Source organism: Lathyrus oleraceus, chromosome 6 (assembly GCF_024323335.1).
Source record: "Lathyrus oleraceus cultivar Zhongwan6 chromosome 6, CAAS_Psat_ZW6_1.0, whole genome shotgun sequence".
Taxonomy (NCBI): Eukaryota; Viridiplantae; Streptophyta; class Magnoliopsida; order Fabales; family Fabaceae; genus Lathyrus; species Lathyrus oleraceus.
Genome location: NC_066584.1, coordinates 96926182 through 96943858, shown reverse-complemented (window position 1 = coordinate 96943858; position 17677 = coordinate 96926182). Strand labels below are relative to the sequence as shown.

The 17677-nt window shown below is 37.0% G+C and overlaps 1 protein-coding gene across 1 annotated transcript in view; it reads left to right on the top strand.

The window, feature by feature from the left end:
* Positions 1-3902, top strand: part of LOC127094192 (plasma membrane ATPase 1) — a 35929-nt gene extending 32027 nt beyond the window's left edge. Inside the window, exons 15-16 of the mRNA XM_051033052.1 lie at positions 3518-3553; positions 3656-3902. Coding sequence (XP_050889009.1) covers positions 3518-3553; positions 3656-3902 — 283 coding nt within the window. The remainder of the gene's footprint in view (positions 1-3517; positions 3554-3655) is intronic.
* Positions 3903-17677: the final 13775 nt, after the last annotated feature.

Here is a 17677-nt window from a genome sequence, read left to right as displayed (position 1 = left end):
CTGTCAAAATACCAATCTTCTTTGGCTGAAACTCTGAAGGGAGTGTGAGCTATTAGACTTGTAACATTAGTCTTAGGAACCCATTGCTTCTTGTTGACAGGTCTGTGATGTTTGGGTCTTGGTTGATAGTGAGTCTGATGATGAACAGGGCTAGGATAATCATACAGCTTATAGCAGAAGGGCTTCAGGTGGCCAAATTTCCCACAGTAATGGCATCTCCATCTTTGGTGTTTCCCTTTTTGCTGTCTTCCCTTCTGATGTTGTGACATATGATGTGACATCTTAGGTTTGCTTTTAATATGGTTGCACTTAGGTTTGGATTTAGGTTTGCAACTAGTGTAACTGCACTCAGCCTTAGATTCATTATATCCAATGCCAAATTTGTCTCCTATTATTTGTCCAGTTAGGAGAATGTTGTCTAAGGAGTCAGATCCATTGTTTAACATTCTAACATACTTGGTCATCTCTTCTAGTTTAGAATTCAAGAAGATAGCTTCAGTTTTTAATTTGGAGATGGTTTCTTCATGTTCTGCCTTCTCATTCTCCAGCTGTACTATCACTTTCTTCTGACTTTCAACTTGTTGACTTTCATCTAGCTTGGCATTCAGAACCACTGCTTCTGTTTTTAATTTGGAGATGGTTTCCAAGTGTTCTACCTTCTCATTCTCAACTTGAGTTTTTACCTTCTTCTGGCTTTCAACTTGTTTACACACCTCTGCACTTTTGTGACACAACTTTTTGTAGGTAGTGGCCAACTCTTCAAAGGTTACTTCCTCATCACTTGAGTCTTCATCAGAACCCCATCTTCCAGTCAAGGCAGTCACCAGATTTGCAGACTCTTCTGTTTCATTCTCATCAGACCAAGTGACAGCAAGACTCATCTTCTGCTTCTTGAGGTAGGTTCCACATTCAGTTCTAATGTGTCCATACCCATCACATTCATAGCACTGTACTTATTTTCTTCTTTGGGCTTATCATCTGACCTTGTTCTTCTTCCAGCATTGTTGGATTTATTGATGTCAGATGAGATGTTCTTGACATTAGCCTTAGATCTTACATCCGTCTTTTTCAACAGTCTGTTGAACTGTCTTCCCAGCATTGCTACATCATTTGCCAGATCCTCATCAACATCCTGACTATTTTCCTCCTCTGTGTTTGACATGAAGGCTATGTTTTTGGTTTTCCTTTCAGATCCATCATTCATTTCCATCTCAAATGTTTGGAGAGAACCAATTAACTCATCAACTCTCATGTTGGAGATGTCTTGAGACTCTTCTGTGGCTGTCACCTTCATAGCAAATCTCTTAGGGAGTGACCTGAGTATCTTTCTTACTAATTTTTCATCTGACATCTTCTCTCCCAGGGCTCCTGAGGCATTAGCAATTTCAAGGATACTCATATGAAATTCATGAATATTTTCATCTTCTTTCATCCTTAAATTTTCAAACTTGGAGGTGAGCAACTGTAGTCTAGACATCTTTACTCTAGAGGTGCCTTCATGAGTGGTCTTGAGAATGTCCCAAGCATCTTTAGCCACCTCACAGTTGTTTACCAACCTGAAAATATTCTTGTCTACTCCATTGAATATTGCATTCAATGCTTTAGAATTTCCAAGGGCTAGATCATCCTCCTCCTTGGACCATTGTTCTTCAGGTTTCTTATCAGTTGTGGTTTCTCCTTCCTTAGTAATTACAGGATGTACCCAGCCTGTTAGCACAGCCTTCCAAGCCTTATTATCCAGAGATTTTAGGAAAGCTACCATTTGAGGTTTCCAATAGTCATAGTTAGATCCATCCAAAATTGGTGGCCTGTGAACATATCCTCCATCTCTCTCCATTGTACCATAAAGTATTGTCCCTAGATCTCACCCAGAACCAGAGCAGGATGCCTGCTCTGATACCAATTGAAATTCTGGTATCAGATATGAGATGTCGAAGGTAATGTCACGACACTAATATCTGAGTAACACAAACAGGATAAAGATAAAGAATAGTAATGTAAGAGACACAAGCAATTGTTAACCCAGTTCTGTGCAACTCACCTACGTCTGGGGGCTACCAAGCCAGGAAGGAAATCCACTAAATAGAATCAATTCAAAGACTCTCAGTACACTTCAACAAGTTACAGTCTTTCTCACCTAATCTCTACCCGTGCAATTTCTACCTAAACACTCTTAGATATGAGAACCCACTCACTCCCCCTTAATCACACCTGGGATTTTAAACAACAATTCCTTATGAAAAGAAGACACTTTTCAATAACACACACTTGATTTTACTTAGCAGTTTCAATCAAGTAGACACACACTTGATCTTGCTTAACAACTTCAATCAAGTAGACACACACTCTTGCTTACAAGCTTAGAGTGACAATTTACAACCCACAAATCAAACCAATTCAATCATCTATGGATGAATTGAATGGCTTACAAGTCTCACGACTAAACAAGACACAAACCCTTGCTCTCTCTCAATATTTCGCTATGTATTGGTTGTGTATCAAATCAGGTTTTCCAAGTCCCTTTTTATAGAAGCTTTCAGCTGGGCTTGGACATCTTGAAAACCCTAAAACTATTTTCCAATTAAATCTTCTCATAACAGCTGGTTAGATCTCTTTGGAAAATAAGTAAATCAGATTGTAATCAATGATTGAATGCACCTGCAAATTAGATCTTCAATCATACATAGATAGCCATTAAATGCGCAATCACATAACACATAACATTTACCCTGAATATTCTGTGTACAGGATGTCATGACATCGGGTCTGACATCCTGGAACAATCCTGCATAATTCCATTTATAATTTCCAGTAGGTACATAATATCAGATGTCATGACATCGTGTATGACATCCTGAAACAATCCTGCATAATTATGTTTTCAAACTCCAGCAGGTACATAGATAACTTATGTTAAGACATCACATGCAATATCTTGTGAACACTCTTTGTTTTATCAAAATTGTTGCCAACACTTAGAATCAACAGAGAATTTTTCTCATTGCATAACTAGTAAACAAACTAAATTATTCTTCAAGAGACACCCTCCCTCAAGGAAGTTAGAGTTGCTTCAATTGGTACATTCTTGTGTTTGTGACCCATTAAAAGTAGAATCCTTTAGTGGTGCACTTTGATTTTGTTACTTTATTGATGATTGTTCCATAAAACTAGGGTTATATACCTTGAAGACAAAAGGTGAAGTGTTGGAAATGTTCTAAGAATTACATGCTTTGGTTGAGAGGCAGACATGAGAAAAGCTGAAATGTGTTCGTTCTAACAATGATGGTAAGTATTATGGACACTTTGATGTTTATTTCAAACAACAAGGTATTCCACATGAAAAGACTCCTCCTAAAACTCCTCAGTTGAATTGTTTAGCATAAAGGATGAATCAAACACTAATTGAGAGAATGAGGTGTATGCTTTTTGAAGCTAAGTTTCTCGATAGTTATTGGGTTGTGGCACTTTACACGATGATGCATGTTCTTAATATCATTCTTACTGTTTCTTTGTACAGTGAATTCCCAAAAAAATGGTTTGGAAAGAATGTCAAGTATGATCATTTGAGACTATTTGATTGTAAGGCTTTTGTTCATATTCCAAAGGATGAAAAATCCAAGTTGGATGCTAAGTCAAAATAATGTATCTTCATCAGTTATGGGCAAGATGAGTTTGGTTATAGGTTATATGATCCTGTAAGGAAGAAACTCATCAGAAGTCGAGATGTGGAGTTCATGAAAGACCAAACTATTGAAGACATCGATAAGGTGGATAAGACTACACCCAAGAAAGATATTAGTTTATCTAATATGTATCCAGTTAAATTACATGTTCATAGTATGGATATTATTTATGGTGATGACATGAATGATGAGCCGCATGATTATGCTTATGATCAATAAATTGGATATGAGGTAAATATTTCAATTAATGATGATGAAGAGGAAAATGATAGGTCATATGATGAGAATATCGACGAAGCTTCAGAATAATCTCAAATTCAACTCATGAGGTCTAAGAGACAGGGACAACCTTCTATAAGGTATAATTTTGATGAGTATTTTACCTTGACTAATAAGGGTGAACCTGAGTGTTTTCAAGAGGCCATGGTAAGTGATGAAAATCAAAAGTGGTTGGGTGCAATGCATTATGAAATGAAATCATGGCATAATAATCCCATTTATGATTTAGTGAAATTGCTTGAAGGAACAAAGGCTTTGGAAAACATGTAGAATTATAGATTTAAACATAAGAGCGGCTATAAGTCTCCAAGGTATAAAGCCAGATTAGTGGTGAAAGGTTTCCATCAAAAAATGGGTGTTGATTTTCATGATATTTTCTCAAATGTTGTAAACATGTCTTCAATCAAAACCGTGTTGAGTTTGGTTATTACTCTTGATTTAGAGGTTGGGAAAATGGATGTGAAAACAAATTTTCTTCATGGTGATTCGAAGGAAGAGATCTACATGAAACAAACCATGGTTTTCAAGTTAAATGCAAAGAAGAATATGTGTGTAGATTGCGAAAGAGTCTATATGGGCTGAAGAAAGCTCAAAGAAATTGGTACAAGAAGTTTGAGTTTGTTATTTGTGATCAAGGATACCAAAAGACTACTTCAGATCATTGAGTCTTTGCTAGAAAATATCATAACAATGACTTCATTATCTTGTTGTTATATATTGATGATATTCTTATTGTAAGGAAAACTATTTCTAACATTGATAGGTTAAAGAAGCAGTTGGACGAGTCATTTGCCATGAAAGAATTGGAGCAGCTAAACATATTTTTGGCATTAGAATCATGCTTGACAGAAAGAAGAAGAAAACTTTGATTTCACAAGAGCATAATATCAATAGAGTGTTGTAGAGATTCCATATGTAAAGTTCTAAGGTGGTAAGCATTCCTCTTGCTACTCATTTCAAGTTGAGTTCTGATCAAAGTCCTTCAAGTGAAGATGAAACATTTGATGTGAAACATGTTCCTTATGCGTCTGATATGGGTAGTTTGATGTATGCAATGATATGTACAAGATTATAGATATCACACATGTTATTAGTACACTCAATAGATTTTTTTTCAAATCCAAGTAGAGAGCATTGATATGCTATAAAATGGATTTTAAGGTGTCTTCGTAGTACCACTTGTATGAGGCTTTGCTTTGGAAGAGATAAGCATACTCTAGAGGGGGTACTATGACTCAAATATGGTTGGAGAAATAATTTCAAAAATTCCACTTTGAGCTACATGATTAAATTTGCAGGGGATATGTGGCCTGTTAGTCCATATTAATGAAGTATGTAGCATTGTTTACTACAGGGGCATAGTTCATTGTCATTACTAAAGCATGCAAAGAGTTTCTATGGTTGAATACATTTTTGTAGGAACTTGGGTTTTTTAAAGATAAACATGTGTTATTTGTTGATAGTGAAAGTGATATTCATCATGGTAAGAACTCGACTTTTCATAATAGATCCAAACACATTGATGTGAGGTATCATTGGATACATGATATTTTGGATACTAAGTTATTGGAGTTAACTAAAGTATATATTGATGATAATGGTTTTAATATGATGACTAAAGTGTTACCAAAGGGAAAGTTTGGAGTTTTGTTTTGATGTCGTCAGTTTGACGATATCACATTGATGTGAGGTATCATTGGATACATGATATTTAGATACTAAGTTGTTGGAGTTAACTAAAGTATATATTGATGATAATAGTTTCAATATGTTGACTAAAGTGTTACCAAGAGGAAAGTTTGAAGCTTCATGTGATATCGTCAGTTTGACGGTTTACTTCACATAATTATAAGGAGAGATTTATTGGGGTTGAGTTTCCTTCCTATGTTGAGAAAGACCTAAATATGTTAGCTGATTTGTGTTTCACTTATCCTAAGTGGATAGGGTCATTTTAGGGTTGAGAGAGAGAGAGAGAGAGAGAGAGAGAGAGCATAAATCAATTTATGTTTTCTTAGATTTGTTAATCGTTGCATCAGACTCATTTTTGAATGGAAGGTTTGAAACACACGTGTCTACCTTTTGATTGTTCGGATCGTTGAAAAAAAGGTCTGATCTGAGAGATATTGGCTTCACATGAAGTTGCAATTTGGATATTTTCAGTTTATTTATTTATTTGTAAGCTAGTTTACTTTATAGTTTGATTGTTGTTAACACTAGTTTGTGTATCACATTGAGGCTCTCTAATACCCTTATTTGATTATAATGGTTTTATTTGTTTGATATGGATGAAATGTGGTTTATCACTCTCACTTTGAAGATTTTTCACGTTAAAATTTTAATGTTTTCTTATGCCTTTAATTGTTCTATTTATTGCCATATATTTGTTGATGATTCTCATAGGTTCCTACAAGTTTTGGAAAATTTACTTCCTTACAATATTAGTTTGCTACTTTGTGATAATTACCCGTATCATTTATTTAATTTTGACTTAATTGCAATTTTGGTCTTTTTTATATTTTTTTTCGATTTTGATTTTCCTATTTTAAATTTTAAATTTTAAATTTTTAATCCATATTTAAATTTTTTTCCAGAATTTCATGTCATTATTTATTAAATTTCATGTCATTATTTAATTGAAGAGACTTGAAGTTTGTTTTATTAATTTTTCTGGGTTTTGTTCATGCTTGTTTGGATGTTGATTGGTTTTGATTTAGAGATTAGAATAATTAATTTTGATGTTAATTTTTATATTTTAATAATATTAAATTAATATAAATAATTTGCAGTATTATAAATTTAGAGAAAAAAGAATATATGCTGACAGTGTAAAATATTTTTATACTGTCAACCAATAAGACCCGTGTATTCCGCCACATCACACTTTTATTTTTAAAATACTGTTATGATTTGATAATATAAAATATTTTAATTGGATGTCAGTGTAATACTATATTTTTTTACACCGACAGTGCACTACATTTAACCTCATTTAATAAATACTGACACTAAAATTCCGGAAAAAAACTTAAAAAATGACATAAAAACTCGGATGATAAAATAGAGGATCAAAAGTCGGAAAAAAAATAAAAAATAAAAGGACAAAATGATGATATTTTATGTATTATAATTATATTATGTTTTCACGTAATTAAATTTTTAATAAATAATTCTGTATAGAAAAAATAAATATATATTTTACTATTTTCAAAGACCTCGCTTTAAAACTCACCAAAAACTTTTATATGAGTTGCGTTGTGTATCGGGAAATTCATGATCATCAAACTATTGATAAGCTAGAGATCAATTAATAAGAGTCGTCACCGCGCTTTTATTGTTTCCAAGGAAAAATGAAAAAAGTACGAACAAAACCCAAAAGTAAGAAGTTTTCAAATAAAAACTAATAAAAATCAGAGATCACAGGTAAGTGGGTTGGTTACACAGAGGGAAGGTGTTAGCACCCAAAGTGTCCTAGGTACTCCTAGGGAGCCCTTTTTATGTGCATATGTATTTTGTACAAAGTGATGTTTACAAACAAATAGAATGTGCATATATATTTTTATTCACAAGTTTGATTTAAGAAAATAAGTTTGAAAATGCAATGGCATAAGGCCAAAGTTTCTATCTTTTTGCAAAAGTGGTCAAAGTTTAAAACAAAAATAGTTCACACAAAGAAGGTTTTGATAATGGAGGGAGAGATTTTGAAATTAAAGAAATGGGGAGAAGATGAAGAGACTACCCTATGCACAAAATTTAAAAGTTTAGAGTTGAAAAGATCTGACCAAATGGATAGCAATCCAATAGACAAAAATGTCAATAGAAACCCAGAATTCCCTTGGACTTTTAGAATCAAGCAACACACAAATTCACAATTATATTATCTTGAAGAGCAAAGGCATCAAATAAAGATGGCTTCATCCAAGCTTATCCACTTCATGATCTTCTTCAGAAATAACTCATGTAATAGATGAATTCCACAAGTCACAGGTTCTAAATAACAACTTCACAATGATCATGTTGTAGATGAATCCTAGAGAGGTCTTCAAAGATGTATCAGATGAAGTTCAAATTGCAAGCACTTGGTTCTTCACAAATTGGCATTGGCCAAGTCCTTTAGCTTAGGAAGGTTGCCTAGATTCTAAGTCCGTTTGTCTAAGATCAAGCCAACAATCCACTCAAAGTTTTTTTTTATGGTTTTTGTTTTTATTATGTACATTAATGGTCAAAGACCACATAAGCAAACAAAGTATATACAAACAAAATATATCACACAATATGGTCCAAATGGACAAAGTGAAAATTACATTAACATAAATAATTAGAATGATATGTACAATGGCAAATGATATAAAGTGCTAAAAGTAAATTGCATTAAAGTAAAAGCTTGAAATTAAAAGTTAATAGTTAGTAAGTTAGAGGTTAGTTTTGCTTTGCTTTTGATTTCAAGACATTCTTTGGAGAACACTCAACCCACTTATCACAAGCATGGATCCTTGAACCAAAACATCTTCCAAAGGAAGGAAAGAAGACCAAGTTTCCACACAATACCATGAAAGAGGGGAGACTTACAATCTCACTAACTAGAATGCTTATGCCTTTTGTGTCACAAATTTAGCGCTATGTTAAGCAATCGTAATTGGACTTATGTAGAAGTCACAACTATTTGAGGCCGGACAATAGACTTTTGGTGTTAATGCATGTTGGAGACATAGTATTATGAACTATGCTCATGAAACATACCACACACAAAAAATATGCAAAAGGTGTGGCCTAATCTCATCCATACTCATGTCAATTTTTCAATCAACTAGCATTATGACTTTGAGATGTCATGGACCAAATGGAAATGAATAAAGAAGGGGAATGAGATGAAGAGGGGAGGGGATGAATGAGATCACAAATTGGTCAAAGGAGGATTTTTATCAAATTAATATCATTCATTCATTTTGGGAGATGGAATGTACATTCCATCAATCCCCTAAATCCAATGATATTAACTTGACAAAGTCAAATCAACCTTGACCAAGGCCCAACAACAAAAAGAAAACTCAACCAAGTCAATACAAAAGGTCAACACAAATTAAATTGACATTTATTCAATTAAAAATAATAAAATAATGCATTTAATTCAAATATGTTTTGTCCAAATCCTAAAATCTCATCAAAACACCAAAGAAATGGTCATGGGATTTATCATAAGTCAAACAAGGTCAAAGGACCTTGGAGAAAAAATTTCATAATTTTTGGACATTTAAAAATATTTTTAAATAATTAAAAACAAATACAAAATCAATTAATTCATGAAGAATATTAATAATGATCCAAAAAATAATTTTAATTTAGAATATGAAAGAGAAAAATATTTGAAAATATTTGGTGAAAGTCCTATATTTTTTGGATCAATATTAAATTTAATATGAATTATTGAAGAAAATGTAATTAAAACAAAAATTCAGAAATTCTAAATTACGTGGACCATCAGATCTCCCTCATTAATTGAGGTGGCAAATCTGATGATCCAAAACGCGCGCTCCATAAAAACCCGAGTCAACCGCGTGGCACAAATGGTATTTAAAACCAACGCTCCAAATTAGAACGTGAGACATGGATCCTATGGTTCACAGTCTTGCCAAGTCATCGCCGGAGCCAGAGCTCCGATCATCTTCTCTGGTGGCACTCACCGGACTGGTCAAGATGAACCATCACCAAAAAAGAAACAAGGCCATGATCTTAAAGAGAAAATGACACTGAGCTCGAATCTGACCTCCAATTACTCCAATTCCAAATATATTGAGAGATATGTGGAATTGAAATCTGAGGTACATGAACTGAGTTGCTTCGATTTGACCTCAAAGCAACTCAATATTCTTGCCTACATTGGTAGGACTTCAGACAACCAAAGAATCAATGGAATTAAGCAAGAATTTGAGAGAATCGAAGAGTTTAGAATTTCTGCAAATTACCTTCAATGGAGGTCTGAACTTGATGGATCTTGAGCTTGCTTGCACTTGGACTCACTCTACTTGCTTGCAGGAAGAGAATGGAAAGGTTTAGAAGCAATGGATTCCTAAAGAATTAAATTCCAAAAATAGTGGAGATTCAAGCTCAAATTCAAACGAATTTATCAAGTTTATCCTATGTGAGTGAAGGGTTTTCAATGGGGGATCAAAGTTGGCGCAATGGTGTTGTGCATTCTGAGCAATTGCAGCTCTATTTATAGATGAATCAAGTGATATTTACACACTCACTTCCACTTTCCAAAATTGGCAAATGATGATGCAATGGTGCATGGGCGCGCATAGGCCCATGAAATGATAGCTGAAGGTCCAAATTGCATATCAAATGGTTTGAAGTTAGCTTAGATTGCAAGGCACATGTACATTGATGCTTGAAGTTGGATCCATGCCAAATGATATCAACCTGTTTAAGCCATGCGCAGCCTATGCATTTCTCATCCAAAACGAATGAGTTTGAGCTCTTTGGAAAGGTGAGATCAAGAGGAACAACTTTTATTTTCAACACCTTTTCATTTGGAGCTTGGAACTTGGAGAAATTTGAGGTGGAAGTTTGGAAAAAATTGACATATCAAAAAGTTTCTAAGTGTCAAGCCATATGTCTCAATATTCCACCTTGCTTAACTTTTTATGTGAGCTTCAAATGAGAAAAGTGTATTCATCAAAGTTGTAGCTCTCTCAAATACCTTCAAAATGATCACCAATTTCATGTCATTTGGATTTGAAATGATAGAGTTATGCATTTTTGAAATTTGGAAAAATCACTTTATCAATGGTATAGGTCAAAAGTGACCTATAATGTAGCCTCATATCACATGCTCAAAAAAGTATAATTAGCTCTCACTCCAAACATCAAAGTTGAGTTAGACACATTTAATTTGATTGTGCAACTTGGAAATATTTCATCTCATAAAAATTGAGCAAGTTATGGCCTTGGGAAGTTGACTTTCAAATTAGGGTTTAGACAAAATGACCTATAATGTTTCAACATAGAAAATGATTTTCCAAGCAAAATTAGCTCTAGGTCTCAACATGGAAGTTGTTTAGAATGTTATTTAAAGTAAGTTTTATCTTGGAATAATTTTCATATGTGTCGCATTACGCGAAAAAACCGGCGGGAAAACAAAACAACAGAGCCGCCACCGTGCGTTATTTATCCCAACGGAGGGAAAGGAAACGCTCGAAGTAAACCTGGAAAAGACATGGTCTCGCGACCAGAGAGAGATGGGATCGGGAGTCGGTTATGCGAAGGGAAGGTATTAGCACCCCTACGCATCCGTCGTACTCGACGGGATCCACGCACAAAAGAATAGAAGAAAGGTTGCTAGAAACTGCTCACAAACTGCACACACACACTGGAATAAAACACAGATGGAAGAAGGGGGAACGGACTCGCTAGGATATCGCATCCTATGCCTACGTATCTCATCTGGAATGAGAATCAGAGCTACCGTAGTTCGGCTAACGCACGCCAAACAAAATCACACAGGAAACCGACTGCCAATCGCTGGACTTACGTCAGACTCCCCACAAACAGGCAAACATGGAAACCGAATGCCAATCGCTGGACTTACATCAGACTCCGAACCAACAAACACACACAGGAAACCAACTGCCAATTGCTGGACTTACGTCAGACTCCAACAAGCAAACAAGACACAGGAAACCGACTGCCAATCGCTGGACTTATGTCAGACTCCAACACACACAAAGGGGTGAAAAAGAAAAAGGGCGCCCGGAGAGATCAACTCATCTCCTGCCTACGTACCTCATCTGGTATGAGGATCAGGGCGACGTAGTTCCCCTTAACAGGGAAAGAACTTCTATCCTAACCAGATACAAAGGGAGACACAAACTACTAGGGAGACTACGACTCGAGCCTAGAAGTTGTCATGCATACGATCCCTAAGTTGAGGTTTCTATCTAACTTGCACAGGAAGCAAGCTATCCTAACACAGCACAATCAATCAAAAGCACAAAAGCAAGCACACACACTATATGCAAACAGATGGGCTCATACAAGGCTAGGCTTTAGTCAATGGGTCATGTCAACCTCAACAAACAAGCCACTGGAATGAGGTATGATCAGCTTTTAACCCTAACATTGAGAGTTAGGGTGAAGCAGATGAAATGGGAAGTGAGGGTAAGACCTTACAGCTCTTATCCCTGGCCTGGGAGAGCTTCAGACAAATGAAGGTGTGAGAGTCCAAAATGTGGGACTCTACTCCACAGATGACTGACACAACATGATCTTGGGTTTTTATTCACAATGCATCAACACAAGGTGTGTGAGCAAAGTGAATGACACAACTGAATAGCAGGGGATGGATTACACATCCCTTGTATCTGCCAATTGCCTCTTAAGAGGTCTTTACCTGCTTGGCACAAATTTAAACATTCACAAGCATTGCCTCTTAAGGAGGGCTTCAGACAAGTGCCTGCCCACATAACAGGACAGGTCTTCCAGACTACATGAAGTCAAAGGAATTATACCTCAGTGGTTAAGCAACCAAGCAAAGCAAAACAAGTTCAAAAGAACTCAAAGCAACTTAGGTACCTGTGCAAACAACCAGACAATCAGTACACAGTTCAAACAAACAGACAACAGTCATCAGGCAATAATAAACAGACAAAGCAATCAGGCAACAATGAGCAAGGCACAAGCACAAGGGGACTTGTTCTCAAAACCTACAAAACAACACAATGTTAGCCAACATCAACCAATTAATCAAACTCAAAAGAATGAGCCACTCCAATCATGGCAATGTGCATATGAACCTGAAATCCACAATCCAAACAGTGAGTCCAAACCACTAGGTCAAAGCCTAGGGTCAAAAGAGGGTCAAACATTCAAAACAGAACTTGAAATTTAACATGAATCATCCTCATTCAATCAAGAACAAAACTCAAAAAGTCTCACATCAAGATCATTAATCAAATTCATTTCATGAGCAAAACATGGCAAGGTATGTAAATGGTGATCACATTGAGACATCAGAAGGAACAAATTCACATTAAATAAAAAATGACTCAAATAATCTTGGCAAAATTCATGAGTAAACAGGACATATAACATGATCATCACACAAAAAATTAGAGGCATTGGACATCATTAGGCATGGCAATCACATAGCATAATCCAAACAATCACATGTGTGACACAAATTGTCACACCAAGTTAGCATGAGCATAAAACAGAATGGGAGCATGGAAAAAATCTCAAACCAAATCCAAAATGCCACTCAACATGTCTAGAATCCACACACAAAATTTCAGAAGCATTGAATAAGAGACAAGCATTTTATGATCAAATGAATAAGGCAATAGCACAAATGGACACATGTTCAATCACCCTAGGACAAATCAATTTTTTAATCAGGCACAACTTGCAATTCAATAATCATAAAAAAATAGACAAGATAAGGAACGCAATGCAAAAAACTGGAGATCAATTGGAGCATTTTTCAATTTTATATGATTTTTTGAAGTTGAGAAAAATTTGAAAATGAAAATGGAGCTAAGGTATGAAATAATGTGGAGGGAAAAGGAAAATGCATTGCAATTTGAAAATTCGTCCCAGCCAGGAATCGAACCTGGCGCGTTTTTAAATTGTAGCGCGCGCAACAAAACGACTGCGTTTTGCCTTAACCCTAGCCATGCAGCGTGTGTCCAGTTTCGTAGCAAATGCATGAATTTTTCCTAGCTAATTCGTAGCCAAACCGTGGCAAATTCTGGACATGCATGAGCTTCATACAAGGAAGATGAAGATCATGAAGATCTTCATCTGGATTTTCCAGATTTCAAAAAATGTTCCAGAATTCACAAAAAACTATACCAATCGGTTCATCATGCTACACACATCAAGGATTCATGATCAATTTGCATTAAAACACCATAACAAAGCCAAATCGAAGAGCATAAAATTTGTCACCAAAACTTGAATCGAGCATAACTTTGTCAAAACAGCACCAATTCAAGTGATTTTTCCACCAGCATTCTCAACATTCAAGGATCTACATGAATATCCTAATAATTTGCAAAATAAAAGAGGTCGAAAACTAACCTCTTGAAGAACAGAAGTTGGAATCACGTGCTTCCAAGCTTAGCCAAGCCTCAGATCTCTTCCAATATGCTTATTGAAGTGTTTGATGATGAATGTGAAGCTCAAGTATACACGAATCCAACAGATTTTGGAATCACCATGGAACCTTCAAGCTATGAATCTGAACAAAAGTGCCACGATTTGCCTTGAATTCACGTTCAAATCTTCTAAAAAATGCTTCAGCATCATGAATCAATCAAAAGAAATGCTTCTTGTGTGAAGAATTGCAAGAAAAATTTGAGAGAAAAGTTTTGGTGATTTTGTGATTCTAGATCTGAAATGTTGCTAATGATGAAAAACAGTTATGCTTAACCATATATACCTCATACTAATCATGTTTAGATCATGTTTAAGCTAAAGCCAAAGGTGATTAGCAAGTTGGAAGGTGTTTGTGCAAAAATGATTTTTCACCTCACATGCATGCCATGCACGTGAACAGTACTAGTTCTGGCCCAAAATTCCCTTAAAATGAGTCCATGCACACTTGTGAATTGGTCTTGTATGCTCATGATCAATCAAAAAGATGTTATGCAATTTTCTTCCAAAAACTTCATGAGTGAGCACATGCCTATGCAAATGAAATTCATGTCAAGTAATGGTATGCTTGGAAAATACATGTTATAAGGATCAAAATGCAAAAAGAACCACTCATTTTGGAGTTTTGGTTAAAAAGTTATGCTCATTTGAACTTTTGAACACAATTTGCCATGATTTGACCATATCTCCTCAACCACACATGAGAAATTCATGATCTTGGACTTTTTGGAAATGGGAGAGAAAGATCTTCAACTTTCATGTTTGACAAAATTTCATTTGAAGCTTTCTTGATGATGTAATCTTGAGTTGAAGTTGGTCTAAAACCTTTCCATTTTTGGAAAGTTCAAATTATAGGTCACCTGCTATTTTTGGAAAGTCTTGACCTGACTTCAAATTCTTCAATGTTGATGTTTGAAATGTCAAATGAGACTTGTTTGAACATGAATGAATCATCTCTAACCACTTCCCACCTCCAAATCCACAGTTGACTTTGCAGTTGACCTCTGTTGACTTTTGTGGGCCTCAGATGACTTGCACATGCACTGATGAGTTTTGAGCCTTCAACACTTGATGAAATAACTCCAAAATGAAACCCTAGCTTATACAAGCTCAATAAAATCATATGATGATCTCCATCTCTATAAAGACCTCATCTCCTTGAAAAACCCTGACTGGTAGAATGCCACTGATTAGGGTTGACCAGAGGTCAAAACCCTAATCTCAAGGAATCTGATCAGAAATAATGAACCATGATGATGATGAGGTACCATCTCAACCAAGATAATACTCAACCTCCTTGAGGAACCAAGAAACCCTAATTGAAGCACAAACCTCAGATGATTAGTGATCAATTTATGAGACCCTCAGGCTTGCATCTCTCAACCTCTCCATCTTCTGAGAAAGACCTAGGAGGATGACTTGCCTATCTTCTCATGATATGCAACATGCAAATGCCTAATGTCCTAAACAATGAAATGCAATATGCTAAGCTAGTCCCAAGAGAGGAGGGCAAATTTTGAGGTGTTACAGCTGCCCCTATTCAATCCACTGTGAACCAGTCGATATGAATAGCCTCGGCTTTCAGATGCTCAGGGTGAAGAGTGATTGAATACCAAGAACAGACGAACAATTTGCGCTCTGATGGGAAATAATTAACAACGCCTGTCAGTATCGGCAAAGAAGCAATCTCAAAAGAAGAATCCGTCTGGTACGGTGAACGTCGGCCTGAATACCGAAAAGAAACATTGACCTGGATACCAAAATAAATGATAACACAGGAACCATCATGGCCTGAACGCCGCTCATCAGTCTGAATACTGAGCATCAGAACATGAGAGTATTGATATCGGTCTGAACACCGAGAGATTGGCCTGAATGCCCAAAAAATTGGCCTGAATGCCACTTCAGTCTGGATACCACTTCGGTCTGGATACCACTTCGGTCTGAACACCGGAAAACTGGCCTGAATGCCACTTCGGTCTGAATACCACTTCGGGCTGAACACCGAGAAATTGGCCTGAATGCCACAAGCTGCATCGATCTGAACTTCGGAAGCTTCTTCGATCTGAGAATCGGAAAATCTTCGATTTGAAAATCGGAAACTGGTCTGAATACCCACCTCGGCCTGAACACCGGAAACCTGGCCTGAATGCCACAAGTACTTCAACCTGATCGTCGGAAGCTTCTTCGATCTGAGAATCGGAAAATCTTCGATCTGAAAATCGGAAACTGGTCTGAATACCCACCTCGGCCTGAACACCGGAAACCTGGCCTGAATGCCACAAGTACTTCAACCTGATCGTCGGAAACTTCTTCGATCTGAAAATCGGAAAATCTTCGATCCGAAAATCAGAAACTGGTCTGAATACCCACCTCGGCCTGAACACCGGAAACCTGGCCTGAATGCCACATCGGTCTGAATGCCCGAAAAACTTGTCATGCCTGTCAGCATCGGCAGAGATAAGGAACAGTGATAAATGAGGCGGCACGCGTGCCAACGACCCATGCTGGGGATAACAAGCCATGAGCCTGCTATCCTTTACTCAACCCTAACAAACGAACAATTCGCGCTCAGCTGGGGATTATTCTCTTTTTGCTTTTCTTTTTGGACCCCGAAACTTCTCGGATTATCATTTCCATCTCCGCCTGACAGAAACTCTCCCTCCAATATTGCACTACTGGGGAATACTCATTGATTCAAAATTACGATGCCAAACTCCTCGGAGTAACATCTTCTCCTTCTGGCGAAACCACCTCTCAAACAATAACCACGGTTTGAGACTAGCTTATGCTTGCAATGCTTATGCATGATGACCTTTTTTAGCGTAATGCTCCATAATCATGGGAATGCTACGCAATTAGCTATGCAACATGCTATGCTTATCTACATGATGAATGCATAAAAAGTATCCCCCTCAAGGGACTCTTCTGGGGAACCCACTAACACTCCAACCTCCACCCTGCTGGGGAATAGCACTGCTACTGGGAAATAGGCCACCCTCACTAGGGATAACCTCCTCTGCACCCGACCCGCTTGGGGACTTCACTGGGGAAGAAACCACCACCGCACTCTGCGGGGAAAACAACAGTCTCAAACTTGCTGGGGGAAAAGCCAGCAACGGACACCTCCGCTAGGGAAATAGCAACCTTCAGGCCTGGCTGCTGAGGAACCATCGATCTAAAACCTGCTGGGGAGATAACCATCCCGACCCTGCTAGGGGAAACCAGGAAAGTCTGGCATATAACACCCGTCGACTCGTCGAACCCTGGTATTCAACATCCAAATCTAGTGTCAGCTTTCCACTTTTGAGAGCTCCTAGACTCGTCTGGACTTTTCTGATTCATCACCTTGTATTCTCGACTCCTCCATACTCTACGGAGATCGAACTCTTTGGATTTATGCAAACTTTCCAGTCCTCAGACTTTGAAGAGTCTTCTTGATTAATATTCAGGATCATCGTCATCCCTCGCCGTCTTTTCACCATTCTTCAATCCCTGGTCCCTGAGTGGACTCCACGGGGATCTTTTTATCAAAAAGGCTTCTCATCACACCTGCAAGTGAGTGA